At 37.4% G+C, this 16,061-nt stretch overlaps 1 protein-coding gene across 1 annotated transcript; it reads left to right on the top strand.

Moving 5' to 3' along the window:
* Positions 1-13,346: 13,346 nt before the first annotated feature.
* On the top strand, positions 13,347-15,830 carry LOC147828451 (lipocalin Cav p 3.0101-like). Its single transcript, XM_087209892.1, has 3 exons — positions 13,347-13,427; positions 13,870-14,009; positions 15,737-15,830. The coding sequence occupies exons 1-3, from the start codon at positions 13,347-13,349 to the stop codon at positions 15,828-15,830; spliced, it is 315 nt and encodes a 104-aa protein (XP_087066018.1).
* Positions 15,831-16,061: the final 231 nt, after the last annotated feature.

Here is a 16,061-nt window from a genome sequence, read left to right as displayed (position 1 = left end):
GGGGGGAGAAAGAGAAAGAGAGAGAGAGGGAGAGAATATCTTTGACTAAGCTGTGATCCTGTGATGTTGGACATCATGTCCTAGTCACATTGCAAGGGCTCGCTCATTGTTAAAATTTATTAGAAATTTTTCCCCATTTTGCAGAACATTCACAAACAAGTTCTTCCAATCCAAGGTTTTATTGTAAACAGACATTTTCAGGATGCTGAAAGGAGAAAAATTCTCATGCTTGGATACATTACTGAAAATGAACATTTATTAACATTGAACATTGGAAACTTGCAGTATAATCTTCCTTTCAATTAGGGTATTCAAAACGCATCTTTCAGTTAAACTTCAGAATTGAATTATAGATTTTAAGTAGCTCAGGGACTTTCTATTAAATTTCTGTCTTTATTTTCATGTTAGGTATCACTGTACATCCGATTGTGTGTTTGTTTCGTTTGATGAGTATAGTAGGGGTGATTGATAATATGGGTATGATAGCACATTGTGTGGTTGTTTGGAAAGCACTGTAAATATTTACCATAATTTGAGTTGGTTACTGATGGAGAGTATAAGAAGATGGGTTTACAATACTTGAGTATCTGTATCAGCAGCTGCTTATAAGGAAGAATTCTCCTAGACATACTTGTTTTGTTGTTGTTGTTTTTTGTTTCTTTGTTTGTATGTTTGTTTGTTTTTGGTACCAGGGATTAAACTCAGGTCCTTGCACTTGCGAGGTGAGTATGGTGCCACTGAGCTAAATCCCCAGCCCACCCTATACATGCTTCAGATTTCAATCAATTCTTGTAATCTTGGATATTGCACATTGAGCAAAAAGAAACATTACTGTTGTACTTGGGAATGATTCAGAAGTATAATATGAATTAAGAAATCTTTTTTCTTAAAGTTCATTTTCAGATTTTAATATAGACTCCACTGTGGGTCATTTTGATAGCAAGATTTTATTATAATTAATCCTGAAGTAAATTTTTGTAAAAATGGGGGCACCGTAGTTACTCTTACAAAGTCAGTTTAAGGTTAGGCACTTAGTGAAACAGCTTAGTAGTTGGTGAAACACATCTTGTACACCAACTTCACATGAGAAATCAATAGGCAAGAGAAAAAAAAAATTGATGCCCTTGAAACATTGAGTGTGGACTGTCCTCTCTCACACTAAAAGGTCAATTATTATACAACTCAACTTGAGGTTTACTGATTATTAATCCCATTAGAAAAATAAAATCCTGTCACTCACAGCCCATCTTTGCCAAGCAGGATGTGTGGAGAAGATGTAAACAAGATCTTCCAATGAAAAACAGTGACTTCATTAAATATGCCTGTCGCGTTCGCCTTTGACCAGCAATGACGACGCAACACCAACGCTCTTCTTCTAGCAGTTTATTCAGGAAAACTTAACATTCTTTTTCTTCTACCCCTGGGGAGCACCCGTCCCTAGAATAAGTACCCCTGAACCAACCAATCACGGATAGTCATGTGGCGAATGCGGATAGGTACACGTAAGAGGGGGCAGAGCATCAGACACATCACAGCCAAATAAGGAGTTGTTTATCATAAAGAGCTCTCGCCGTCGGGATGGCGGAAGGCGGAAACCAGCGCCATCTTTAAGGCGCGGCACACGCAGCTCTCCACATATGCCTATGACAGTAAAGCACAGATACAATAAAATTGCCACCCTGTCAAATTCTCTTCAACAGCTCAGTTATCCTGAGCTCCTGCAAAAGAGGGAAGATGACTCCAACAAGATGCATGTCTGTTGCTTGCTCTTGTGTTCAGTCTGGTTTGGGCTGACCAGGAATCTCCATGTGAGCTCAACCCCTCAGAGGTAACAAGGTAGGTTATCCGATGGGAGGTCAAAAGAGAGAGAGAGAGAGAGAGCACATATTTCTCACTTCAGTATATCTGGATGCATTATACATAATGAGAACCAAAATACACTTCCCCGTGTCTGGGAAACCATACCTCTATATTTCTACTCTAAAATTTCAACCTTGTGTGTGCCCAGATAGAAAACACGGTGAACCAAAATGTACCTTGGAATTCTCTTTCTCCTTGAGGATGCTTAAAAACACCTTCTGCTTGCAAATTTTATATGTGCACCTGTGTCATCAATAATTGTGTATCATTCCACACTGTAGCAGACAGAATTCTCCTCTACTAGCCAAGGTCTGACTTCTTTTCTTTTTCCTTCTGTGAAAACACAGACAAAATGATTAAAACAGTTTGTTCACTGGAAAACAGAAAAAAATGTCCACCATCCGTTCCAATGGGGAATTTTCTTTCTAGATGTCAGTGGCTCTGGGCAATATTGCACAAATGGTGCCAGTGTAGAGAAGATGAACAAGGAAAGGGCTACTGTTATGAGCATAGAACTTATCTGCTTGTCCCTGTCTTGATTTTTAAAGAGTAAGTGAAATTTGGTAAAATCTCCTCCACATTTTGTTTTTACCAAGTTAATGCAGTTTTCCTCCACTGAAAGCAACAAAACTGTTTACACAGGCATGGGGTAGTCTCAAGTGTAGATTAAAACAATTTGGTTTTGGAGGAGAAATTGAATTTTTGATCTTGGCTTATACCCATGTTCTTAGCAGGGGTGGGGCCTCAACATAAAAAGGAAGAGACTCCAGAATCCCCTGCCATGTTTTTTTGAGAGGTGGGTGGTTGAACTGGTCTAGTTGAATTCTATCATTAATTGTAGAAACTTTAAAGAAGAAAAGAATCTTGTCATGGAAACCTGAAATTTGTGCCAGTTCCTGTCATATCTAAAAGATCTGAACTTTTACACATTTAATGAGTACTGAAAATAAATGCTATTTTTACTTTGAAGGTTCACTTCAATGAGAAGGGTAATTCAAGGAGGGGTCAACCCTCTGAAACTTGGATGACCAGTGACATGATGTTCATGACAATTAATGTGCTTCTGAGAGTTGAAGGTTGATATTGAGTAGAGCACATTATAATAGGTGTATTAGTCGGCTTTTCAAATCCAGGGTGCAAAGTATCTGACGCAACAATTTAAGGGAGAAAGGTTTATTTTGGCTCACAATTTGGTCCACGGTTGGCTGGCCCCAAGTCAGGAGCAAGATGGCAGAAGGGCATTGCAAAGGAAGGCTGCTCACCCCATGGTAGCCAGGAAGTTGAGAAAGAGGAGCTGAGGAGAACTGTATATCCCTCAAGGTTGCAGCCCTAGTGAGCCACCTCTTCCAAACTGGCCCTGTCTATTTCCCCACAGCACATAAATTCATGGGTAGAAGAATTCACCGATTAAAATAGTGCATCTGTAATCCAATCACATTTCAAACACATGAGACACTTGGGCCATTTTAGGTGTAAACCAGAAAAGGAGGACAAATATTCAATTTTAGAGGAATGTACATACTTATCTACTTACAGAACTTTCGTCAAGATGTTCCTGGTTTTTCCTTTGCCTCTTACAATACACTTTCGGATCACACAATTGGAGGTAAATGAAGATAAGTGATGGAAAATAAATCATAAGAAGAAAGTCGAACAAAGGTACTGAGCAATTTTTTGTGTGTATTATTTAGAAAATCTAAATCTTCATTGGATACTAATTTGATTAATGAGAGATAAGCACATGATACTAATTTAAAGGAAAAGAACATCATACTTGCTTAAAGTAAAAGCTTCATTTTGTGCACCGAATGCCCCAATTTCTACCAGCAAAGAAAGAATATTCTTTACATAGGTGACCTGTACGTGCTTAATCAGACTCTTCCAGTGAAATGATTTAAGCAGATACTTTAGTAATCTGCAACACTCTGTTAGTCTTAGTGAAGGAATCCTTGAGTTAACTCACTGTCTACAAGAGACATGAGAAAAGTTTTTGCAGAAAAAATCTCTGAAGTTTACAGAGACATACTAAGTCTGGGAGGACTTTCTTAGGGTTGCTGCCACCCAACCAGCCCAGCTTTGTAGTATGATGCAAAGATAAAGTGAATATTTAAATAAAGTTAGCATTATCACAGTGAAAGACACATTACCATGAAGCCTCCTTAAAATACTCCCACTCAATTTGAGCAAACCTATTTTATGTTTTGCATTTTTGGGAAGCAGTTTTGGAAGGATTCATTCAGGATTGATGTTTTGAAGTGTGATAACACATTTAGTGAATGATCCTGCCGAGTACCTTCCAATGGAAAGATAGGCTCACGAAAACATCAGAGTTGTAATCTCACATGGACACAGTATTAGAAAGTGTACCTTGACTTAGTGCAATTTTCTTACCTGTATTTTTGTTCTCTGCCCGTTAGTCTGGTTTTTGATCTGCATATTTGATAATTGATTCTATACTATCTCATAAGACAAATAAATGAATCTGATGCTGGAAAAATAAAAGGGAGTGAAGAGACAGGAAAGAAAGAATCAAACTGTGTTATCTACGTGTACGTATTCCCTACAGTGAATGTGATCATCATGTACTCCAAACATGGACTAATACAAGCAAAACATTTAAAAATTAGGTTTTGACCTCATCCAACATATTTGCCAGATCTGGCTCCTTGTGATTTCTGGCTTTTCACTGATTTTGCTTTGAATATTGAAATTTAAAAAAAAAAAATATGCCCCACAGTTAAAGACACATAGCCATGAATCAAGTTCAAAATTTCACCCCTGCTTTGAACACACTCATCTTATCATACTTGCTACTTTCTGCAGCAGCTCTGGAGTCCTATGACCAGAGTGTCTTTAGTTGTTCTGTCTTGCCTTCCTCAACATCCCGAATCGCTTCAAAACATTGACCTTTCATGATCATTTTGACTTTGGAGAAAATTGAGAACTCCCAGCTGCCAGACATGATGAAGAACATGAATGAGGATACAGTATCACATCTTACAATTCTGCTTTCCAGTTGAATGGCACAAGGCAGCAGCATTTACTTTTTAAATAACAGCTCATGAAAATATTCATGAAAAAGGACTTACAGTAAATTCTTTGAATATCGAATATTACACATTTGCAAAAAAAAAAAAATGGTACGGGTAGACTATGGAGAGACTCTTAAATAGAGTAGCAGAAGTCCGGGTTAGAGAAAGCTGCTTCTTCCATAGTGCACAGGAAGCAGAGAAAGAGAGGAGGAAGGAGCTGGGGAAGCAGATGTATTTTTTAAGGTCAGGCTCCCAGTACCTGGCTCCAACCAATCCCCGTAACTTCACAGCATAGTTGGCTCTGAACTCATCCAGGGTCCAGTTACATTGCAAAAGCCACATCTCTGAAAACAGGACATTCTAGTTTACATTCTAGATCAAAACTGTAACCGATTGCAATTGATAAGTGAATACTTCCATGCAGTAAATACATACTTTTGAACAACTTAGGTTAATATAGTCATTGTTGAAGAGGATAATACTATTTTTCTTGATGGTTTCATGCTACGTGGAGGGGACCAGCATGTATATTAGCCAAATTAGTGCTATAAGGAACCGTGGATAACTGAAGAACTATGCCAGCCAAGGAAATGAAAATGTTTCACATACAAACAATGACATTGATGTCATGTAATATTTTAAAAACCACAAATCCACAAAGAAAAAAATTACATTTTAGGAAGCTACTAGTGTATTAAACATCATTTTGATTAGATGAAATGTTGGATTTATAGTAGAGTCCTATTAGGTGTGTATGAGAATTATTTCCACAAAGTGCAATGGGAAAAAATAATTTTATGACTCTGTGTTGGAGGATTTTATATGTTCAAAACAGAAATTGTATTGTTATCTGGTAAGAAACAAGTATGGGTGTAGGTATCAAAATAAGAGAATGACATTATTAATTGGATGCATAATTATCAGTTCTCAGAAGTGAATGTGGTAAGGAATGTTTTTCAGGAAATAGTTTGGAGGAATGTTAGCAATGGAACACTTGGTTATGGAAATGAGTAGAATTATCATTTTTAAAGACTGAAAGAAATGGAAAAAGGAGGAGGGAAGGGAAAAGAGGAAAGAAAAAGAATTAAGATGTGCTTTGTGGGGCTGGGGATTTAGCTCAGTGGTGCTGCCACCTGCCTCACAAGCGCCAGGTCCCAAGTTCAATCCCCAGTACCAAAAAAACAAACAAACAAGATGTGCTTTGTGTGTGTAGTAAATCCACCTGATGAATATAATCATTTTTCAAAGCAAACATGGGCTAATTAAAATATAGCTAAAAAGTCAACTGCACTGCGGAAGTTTAATGATCAAATAGGTGACAGCATTTTAACATTTTCATCTAGTAGGATGGATACTAAATTTACCAAATAGAGAATAGCATGTTATGCAAAAATATAATATTAAATTTGAACATGAGCTATCAGAATATTGATGTATCAAAAATTAAGGTAACATTCACATTTGATTATATAATGTGAATATAAACACATAGGTTTATAGGTTTTATGTGTATCTCTTTATTGAATTTGGAATCTATATTATTTAGAACATTCTTGCTAAATGATTGTCAGAAGAATTAGCAAGAGATGAAAAGTTCCTTCGAGGGAGATGACCTTTAATAAATACAGACAGAAGAATGTATAGGAAAGACAGAGAATGAGTTTTAGGGCGCTGTAAGAAGTAATAGTGGAATTGTTGATATCAAAACAATGGAGCAGAATCCTCCTTCTGATATGGGACTGTCCTCTTTCACACCCACCTATAGGTACCTGTAGAGTTATGCAAATATTCCCCACCATCACAATTGGGGGTGAGGGATAATGATTTTTAGTGAGTGCATTTAAGTGACACAGCTGCATTACCAGAAACCACAGGAAGACCAGTACCACACTAAAAAAGGATATTGCCCACAGTTGAGCAACACCATGCTTGACAGCATCCCTGTGATAGAAGAAGGAATCTCCAACAACAGGGAGACATAAAATGAGTCTAAGAGTGACATCTCATAATAAAATAATTAAAGAATAAGTGTGGGTAATATGTGGTGTATCACAATCTTAAAAAAAATGGGCAAAATGTTACTCAGAGTACAAGTCAGAGACAACAAAAGATTCTCTCCTACAAAGAGGAAACCAAAAAAAGGAAAACCTTTTGTTCAAAGAACAAAAATTCTACTGGTATAAATGAAATGAGGTAGCATTTTCCTTAAAATATTTTTGAAACAGAGAATAGAAAATTTGAGCAGGTATTTAAACTTCTTGCTACTCCCTATTTATCCATTGTCTCATAAAAAAATTCAAAAATGAGTGAACCATCTATGAATTTTAGCCCTTCCAATGCATTGTAACTGTTTATGTTCTCAAGCCAAGTGCATCTACAGAAAAGGATGCATAAGAAATGAGGACTCTTGTTTGTTTTTAAATGTGAATGGAACATTTCCAAAAGCACAAAGGTATGGGAACAAAAACAGGAACTTATGTTTGCACTATGCAATTTGACTATGGGAACATATAACCTGAAATATGGGATATGTGGAAATTCATACTCTTGCATTAATCCCTGATGCCCAGATCCAACTGGATTCTAGAAGAATTTCTGGCTGCAAATTACTAATCCAGATCTGTACCACCACTCCGGGCCCAGAGGAATGGGCTTTTGGGCTGCCATCTGTCCCGCTGCTCCCAGCCCAGAGGAAGGGGCTTCTGAGCTGCCATCTCATTGCTCCTGGTCCAGAGGAAGGGGTTTCCCAGCCACCATCCCTCCTGCTGCTCCCAGCCCAGAGGAAAGATCTTTTGGGCCGCCATCCATCCCACCACACCCAGCCCAGAGAACTGGTCTTCTGAGCCACCCTCCCACTGCTCCTGTCCAGAGGAAGGGGCTTCCCATCCACCGTCCCTCCCTCTGCTCCTGGCCCAGAGGAAAGGGCTTCTGGGCCACCATCCCTACTGCCAATCCTGACCCCTGTCCCACCTCTCCCAGCTCAGAGGAGGTGAGCCACGTGGGTACCAACAGCACCCCCTGCCCCGCAGTCGAAATGAGAAAACACGTAAATAAGTCTCAAAACCAGACTTCCAGATCACCTACAAAAACCCCAAAGGGAAATGAGATGGAACACTCTGATATTCAAACACCTAGATCCACTGAACTAGCAACAAAAGGGGATCTGGAAAAAATGAAATCAGAAATAATTTCTCAGATAACAGGAGAAATTGTGCCCATAGTGCAAGACATGATTAATAAATCTAGAGAGGAGCAGAAGAACATGATGGAATCCAAACATGGGAAACAAATGGAATCCATAAAACTTATGCAAATAGATTTCCAGGAGATGAAAAAGTCCATTGAAAGTCTACAGAGCAGAATGAGCCAATGTGAGGACAGAATTTCAGATATAGAACAAAAGATTGCAATTAGTGACCAGGAAAAGAAAAATTGCTTCAAAATTATAAGGGAACATGAGAAATCAATCCAGCAGCTGATAGACAATGCAAAGAAAAATAACATAAGACTGATTGGAGTCAATGAAGAAAGAGGAGAGAGTACAGAGGACATAAAAAAATCTCTTCACAGAAGTAATGGGAGAAAAGTTCCCAAGCAGGGGAAAAGAGCTTGACATACAGATAACTGAGGCATATGGGACTCCAAATAGCCTTGATCAAAAAAAAATCTACACGTAGGCATATAATTGTTAAGATTCCAGAAACTCAACAGAAGAAAAAAGTTCTGCAAGCAGTCAGAGAAAAGAAACAAATCACATACAAAGGAAAGCCCATCAGAATCACAGCAGACTTCTCAACACAAACCATCAAGGCAAGAAGAGCTTGGAGTGACGTGTTTCAAGCCCTAAAGGAAAACAGACTCCAACCCAGATTGATGTACCCTGCAAAACTATCTTTCAAAACTGATGGAGAAATAAGATACTTTCATGACAAAGAGCACATTAGGAACTTCATGAATACAAAACCAGCACTCCAAAATTTTTACACAATATCCTAGGAACAGACATTGAGGATCACAACCCCAGGAAGCAAAGCAGAATGAACCCATCTGGCAAGACAAGAAATTAAATGTAAAGGGGGAGAACCCAACAAAAGAAAAAGTCATGGCAATGACAAGTCAATACATTTCAGTTATAACCATCAATGTTAATGGTCTCAATACACCAATCAAAAGAAACAGACTGGCAGAATGGGTCAAGAAGCAAAATCCAACAATATGCTGCATACAAGAAACACACTTAATTCAAAAGGAAACTCATAGACTGAAAGTTAAAGGGTGGAAAACCATACTCCATGTGACAGGAACCCGAAAAAAAAGCAGGAGTAGCTATCCTCTTTGCAGATCAAGTAGATTTCAAACCACCACTGATGAAGAGAGACAAAGAAGGACACTACATCCTTGTAAAGGGAAGAATCCAAGAGGAAGAGATGACAATCATAAATATCTATACACCAAACACTAGTGTGCTCAACTATATAAAACAAATACTAATGGACATGAAAAGTCATATATACACTAATACAATTGTAGTGGGGGACCTCAACACCCCACTATCACAAGTAGATAGATCAACTAGACAAAAAATAAGTGATGAAATACTAGAACTCCATTGAACTCTTGAACAAATGAACTTAACAGATGTTTACAGAGTCTTCCACCCCACAAAATCAGAATACACATTCTTCTCAGCTGCGCATGGGTCATTCTCTAAAATAGACCACATACTCACACATAGAACATGTTTAAGTAAGTGTAAAGGAATTGAAGTTATCCCCTGTATATTATCAGACCATAGTGCGATGAAATTGGAGATCCATAGCAAAAGAAACTGGAAAAATTTCATAAACATGTGGAAATTGAACAACACACTTCTGAATAACCAATGGGTCATAGAAGAAATTAAAGAAGAAATCAGATGCTTCCTTCAATTAAATGACAATGACAATACAACATATCTGAATCTATTGGACACAATGACAGCAGTCTTATGAGGGAAATTCAGAGCAGTGAATACGCATATTAGGAAAACAGATCAAGCCCAATTAAACAATGTGATGCTGAACCTCAAGCTTCTAGAGAAAGAAGAGCAGGACAACCCCAGAGCTCTTACAAGGGAAGAAATTATAAAGATCAGAGGAGGAATCAATGCAATGGAGACTAAGAGAATGATACAAAAAAATCAATGAAACCAAGAGTTGGTTCTTCGAAAGAATCAACAAAATTGACAAACCCTGAGCGAACCTTATCAGAAAAAGAAAAGTCCCAAATCCATGCAATTAGGAATGAAAAGGGTGAAATTACAACGGACCCAGCAGAAATCCAGATGATCAATACCTACTTCCAGAACCTATATGCCAATAAGATGGACAACACAGAAGAAATGGACAGATTCCTAGATACATATGAGTTACCAAAGTTGAACAAAGAAGACCTAAAAATTCTGAACAACCCAATATCAACCAATGAAATTGAAAACGTAATTAAAACCTTATCAACTAAGAAAAGCCCGGGCCCTGATGGCTTCACTGCTGAATTCTACAAGACATTTAGAGTGGAACTACTGCCACTACTGAATCCGAACAGGTTGTTTTGTGCTGGAAGGAGTGGGTGTCTGGGCTGCAGGAAGAAGGCTGCCTCCCTCTCCGAGTTGAAGTCTCTCCCGGTCTCAGGATCCCCAAAGCTCAGGCCCCACTTTGGCCTGCAGGCAAAGGAGACAGCAACTCTGTCATTTTCAGTCCCTTCATGGTCAGCAGAAATGTCAGCAGATATCTAAGAGACAGGAAAAACCAATGGGAATCAGGAGGACTTTATGAGGTGCACCTTGACGCAGTTGGGGACCTGTTCAAAAGATCAAGTGTGGAACTAGGAAATGGTCTAGTTTTTAATATCATTTTTGAAAGAGTTGGTCTTTCTAGTGATGTAGGAAAGCATTTACAGAAACAAGACAAGGACAGACAGTTTTGTAACTTAGCCTTGAAAGGAAACAGAGTCTTGTGAATCATATGAGAGCAGAGTGGCATCAACTGTGCTTACAGGACACAGTTGGCAGTTTTATCTGTACCAGAATAAGAGTTACAGCTATGGAGGGGTGAGGGCAGGGGAGAATTTCCCAAGGCTGGAAAGAACTTGTCTTTCTTTAAGTCCTGCTTTACTTGTAAAAAGGAAAATCTCAGGCAGAGAGATGAGAGCAGGGATAATGAAGAATTCACAGAAAATTATGTGAAGACAAAAGAAGAAATCAACCTTATGTGAGTCGAGGAGAGAGATTTCACAAGGAAAAAATCCTACTCACTTCTTGATCACAGACCCCTTGCTTAGCCTCCGAACTGTGAAGGAATACATCCCTATGGTTGAAGGCACACAGTATGCAGAGCTTTGTTCTCACAGCTTTCATAAGCTAATATCTGCTGGAAAAAGATCATGCATCCTAAATATACAAAGGAATATCCAAATTAATATTAAGAAAATACATAATCCGGTCTGTATGTGACATAGGATTTGGAAACTAATTTATCAAAGAAACACATGGAGAATATTTCTGCCCAGAAAAAGTCATTTAATAACTTCAGTGATCTGAGAAATTTAAAATGCAACTCCCCTTTTTTATAAATATGTGTTTACGATACATAATGTTGCAGTTATATAGGGGGATTAAAGCATGTATGTAACACTGACAAGGTAACTTACAATGTCATTAACTAGTGTTAGTGAATCATCTTCTAACACATGAGAATGAAGGCCACAAAATTATCAGAAAATAAAGATATGTTTTTAATTTAAAAATAGAATAAATTTAAATAAAACTGCCATAGATCATCTCCCACAACATACTTGTTATAATATCCAAAGTGGAAATTACAGGTTATACTGGGTGTTAATGTAGATTTCAAGCAACTGAAATTCTCACATACTGATGATGGGAATACAAATTCTGTAAGCACCTTGATGCAAAAAATTCATGCATGGGAAATTACTCAAGAGTTAGGAACACAGAATTCTTGGTGAGGATCTGACAATGAGTGTTTGACTTTGTTTAATGTAAAGACAGGTTGACCTAGATGTCAATATTTAACTGGATAGAAAGATGATGTGTCCTTATTACAACTCACTGATAAATGGGAATGAGCTATACAATCCACAGCCTAGAGACACACAAAAATGTGAAGTAAAATGAATGACACCTGGCACAGATAGTTACACATACAATATGATTCAAGCTGTGCAAATTTCCAGATCATAACATTTCAACAGTGTCAAAATAATAGAAAAATATTTCTTTGAGACATGGAAGAGGGATTATCCAAAACTAGAAGTGGATGGGAATGGTCATGATTGTCAATGGAGAAAATGTCTTATGATTCTATACATCGGTCAAAAGGAATGAATTACTCACTTTTAATAGTGAATATTTTCTTGCTTGTCATTGATATTTCAATTAAGATATTTTTGAAAAGTAAAATCATTCCATTAAGTTATAGGGTTAAGTTCCAGGATAAAGCTTCAGTTCAACTTCTGTCTATATTTTGATACCCCGGTTCAACATTTTTCAATATATTGGTTGTTGTTATTTTTTTAAAAAAATATTTAGGTTTGGAGTACAGCAGACAGCAGCTATTCTGATGCACCATTATTTTAAGAGTGATTTTCTGTGGCTATTTCAGTCTTAGTGGTCTACAGATGGAGACTTGAAGAAAATGGATTGAAGGTACATGGACATTAACATCAGGGATTGCAAAAAAAGAAGAAATCTTACACATTGGAATGAGAGAACAATTGATTGTTACATGTGTGTTTGGATACAATTGGGAAAATGAACATATGGCCATCTATGTGAGAGACATTCATAAATACAGAAAAAGGTAAGACCATTTTCTTGGAGAAACCGTGAAATTCACTGTGACAATGGATGGAGAAATGTTTAGTTAAATTCAAATATAAATTTCTCTGTGGAACATAGTGATAATTAGAGTTCAGGATCCCAGACTTTACTGCTGTAAAGGGACCGTACCAAGTTTCATTTTATAAAGTCACATTCAACTTCTTCCCTTAATGTGAATGCGAAAAAACAAGAGGTAGAGACGTACGTCCTGTACTTCATGCAACATTTCAAACCTCAGGAGACAGTAAAAGAAAAAAAGAAATATCGCTGTGCTTGAAACACTGCCTGTGGATTGTGCTTTCTCGTGTACCTGAAGATCAAATACCTCGCTCAATTTAAACTTCATGTATTACTAATCATTTTAGTCCATTAAGACATATTCAAACACAGCTCATGCCTGCCAACCAGGATGTATGGAAGATAATTAATTTTTGCCTTGAGATTAACAACAGCTCATTACATATCCTGCCAAGAGAGTAATAATATAAAAAGTGACATTAATGCAGAATATCTCCAAAACATGTACTATTTGAACTCCTATTAAAGAAGGAAGGGGGAAGACAAGAAGGAAGAAGATGCATATGCTGCTGCTAATGCTGGTCTTCGGTCTGGTTTGTGGTAGTGATTTATCTGAACCTGTGCAAGACATTCAAGAGGTACTGTCCATAGGCTGACCTGAGAGAAAGTCCTCTGTGTGTCTTTGTGTATATATGGGTGTTGTCTCTGTGTGTGTATTTGCTTATATTTCATAAGCATATTTCTATATGTATTTTCATATTCATTCATGATCCTGTATATGAACTCTTTATATTTTCATCTGATTTATCTCTAAACAAAATGCATTTAAGTAAAACAAAGTATCTTATATTTCCATAGTATTTGATGACATTGATTTAGCTCTTTCGAAAGAGCTCTAAATTCCATGTTTATATGTGAAACTGAATCATTATTTCACCTTATAAGGCTCTGCTCAACTCAAAGATATCAAATATAATTTTTTTCTGAAGAACAAAGAGAAGTGAAATGAGTGTAATGGTATCTGGTGATAAAAAAGAAAAAATATCCGTGGGTTTTTCTAATGGGGACTCTCCTTTTTAGATTGCAGGGAATTGGTGGACCATTGCTATGGCAGCAGATAATATAACAGAGATAGAAGAGGATGAGCCACTGAGCACTTACGTCCATGCAATTCACTGTGACAGTGGATGGGAAACAATCCATTTTCTTTTCTATATCAAGTAAGTACGCTTGCCTATAGAGAGTAATAAAACTGTTCACTTCCAACATAGAATCCAGTCTCGCATTTGTCTTAGGCCTGGTAGGAGAAATTTGTGCCTGAATTCTGTGTTGGTTATGGTTCTCTAGGGGAATAGAATAAATAGGAAATATATATATATATATATATATATATATATATATATATATATTAATATGCAAGGGGATTCCTAAGGTAGGTTTACAGAAGTAGAGGCAGGAGAGTTCACCATGGCTGCCTGTGTGCTAGAGAGACAGAAGGACCTGTAGATGTTCAGCCCAAGAAGATGGAAGGCCCAAAAGAAGAGGGATCAGGGATGCAAGTTGGAATACTGAAGAAATTGGACATCAATATCCAAAAGAGAACGTCAAAAAGTGGAACTCCTCCAAAACAGACACACTTCCTTCTTTCCCCTTTTTTTCCCGTCCAAGCCATCATGCTTATTGGTTGTTTCCACCCACCTTCAGGGTGAGTCTTCCCCCCCAGTTTGTTGGGATCTATGTCAATCATTCACAGACATGCTCAGAACTGTCCTTTATTGGTCTGCTGGGCATTTTTTAATCCCTTCAAATTGGTGTGTCATGGTCAATGGTCACAAAATTCATTCTTAAAATAATGCTCTGAGATATTTTTTAATCTGCATAGTGTAGGATATCTTGTGGTGTTTTATTATATAGTTGGAGTTTGATAGGTCTTTTGTGTTGACATTGTTGAAAACCAAGACTCAAGGCGGCTAGGTAGAAACTTTGGCAGCTTCAAATGTGTGTTCATTGCTCTCAGAGCCAAAAGATCTGAGTTGATGTTTTCACTGTTTTTGCATGTACTGGAAAGAGAGTATATAAAGTACCTTTGAATGTCCATTTCAATGAGAAAGGCTATACAAGATTCTCCAGCCTGCAGATTTCAGTCAGCAGGTGAGTAAGTCTATGAACAAAGCAAACATCTGAGGAATGCTTAGTGCCTTGGGGGAAAATGTTAACTGTGTCAACAAAAAATGATAAATTAAAAAGTACACATATTTAATCCTGTTCCAAATGGTTCAAGTTTTAATCAATAGTGTTGAAAAATTCTTAAGACAATTGCTATACTGAAGCATTGACAATTGAAGAATTTTGCAGTTCTTCAATGAGAAACTTCATGCACAGTTATCATCTTTCATTTCTTAGAACTAAATACTTTTAAATCTAGGATCAAAAAATGGGAACTATTAGTCACAGAGGTATTTCAAATATCATCATGAATTTAGGAGATGTTGATTTTATCGTGTGATCGTGCTTGATGTATATGAAATAACTGCAACCTATAAATCTGGAAACAAATACAGGAATGCACTGCAACATTTTCATGAAAAAATCTGAATTTTATGTTCATCATGTAGAAAATAAGCATAGAATTAGCTACTAACATGAGAAAATGATATCATTTATTTTCCATCTAAACATCCATAGTAAAGAACAAGTGTGGTGGAGGTTATATGAAGAAAAATAGTTTGCAAACCGAATTTTCATAAACATAAATGTGCATGAACCGAGGAATCACTATATTGTAAGGTTGGTGGTGCAGCTGATTAGTGGAGTGTGTGCTTAGTTTGGATTTAATCTCTAGCACACATTCATACAGCACTGTAGCTCTTGGAACTTCTCTGGTGAAATAAAGGAAGATGGAAAGTTGCATGAGGAATGAGGGATATTTCATTGTTTTGTTTTTAAGGTTGAATGGAGAATGCAAACTCTTTGTTGCAAATGCCAGCAGTGCTGGAGAATACAGACTGTACACAGTTGATCGTGAGTACCTGACCTCCTGATAGGATTGCATGCCCCAAGCCTAGGGTGCATTGAAATTTGTGGTTAGTTCTGTTTCACATACTTAGATGTTTGCATTATAGATCAATTTCCCTTGTTATTGACAAACACAACCTTGGGAAAGCTACTTCAGTTTCCAAAGCCTTCACTGTCTTTTGTGTCTTTTGTGGCAAAGGTAAATTATTTGTCACCTGAGTTCTAGTCCTTCATTGGTACCACGAATGAATTCTAGA

The sequence above is a fragment of the Heterocephalus glaber genome, unplaced genomic scaffold (genome assembly GCF_053883595.1).
Source record: "Heterocephalus glaber isolate CG9 unplaced genomic scaffold, H.glaber_assembly_v1.0 deba00001072, whole genome shotgun sequence".
Classification (NCBI taxonomy): Eukaryota; Metazoa; Chordata; class Mammalia; order Rodentia; family Bathyergidae; genus Heterocephalus; species Heterocephalus glaber.
Note: the sequence above shows the minus strand (reverse complement) of the source record. Positions and strands in the feature narration are given on the sequence as shown.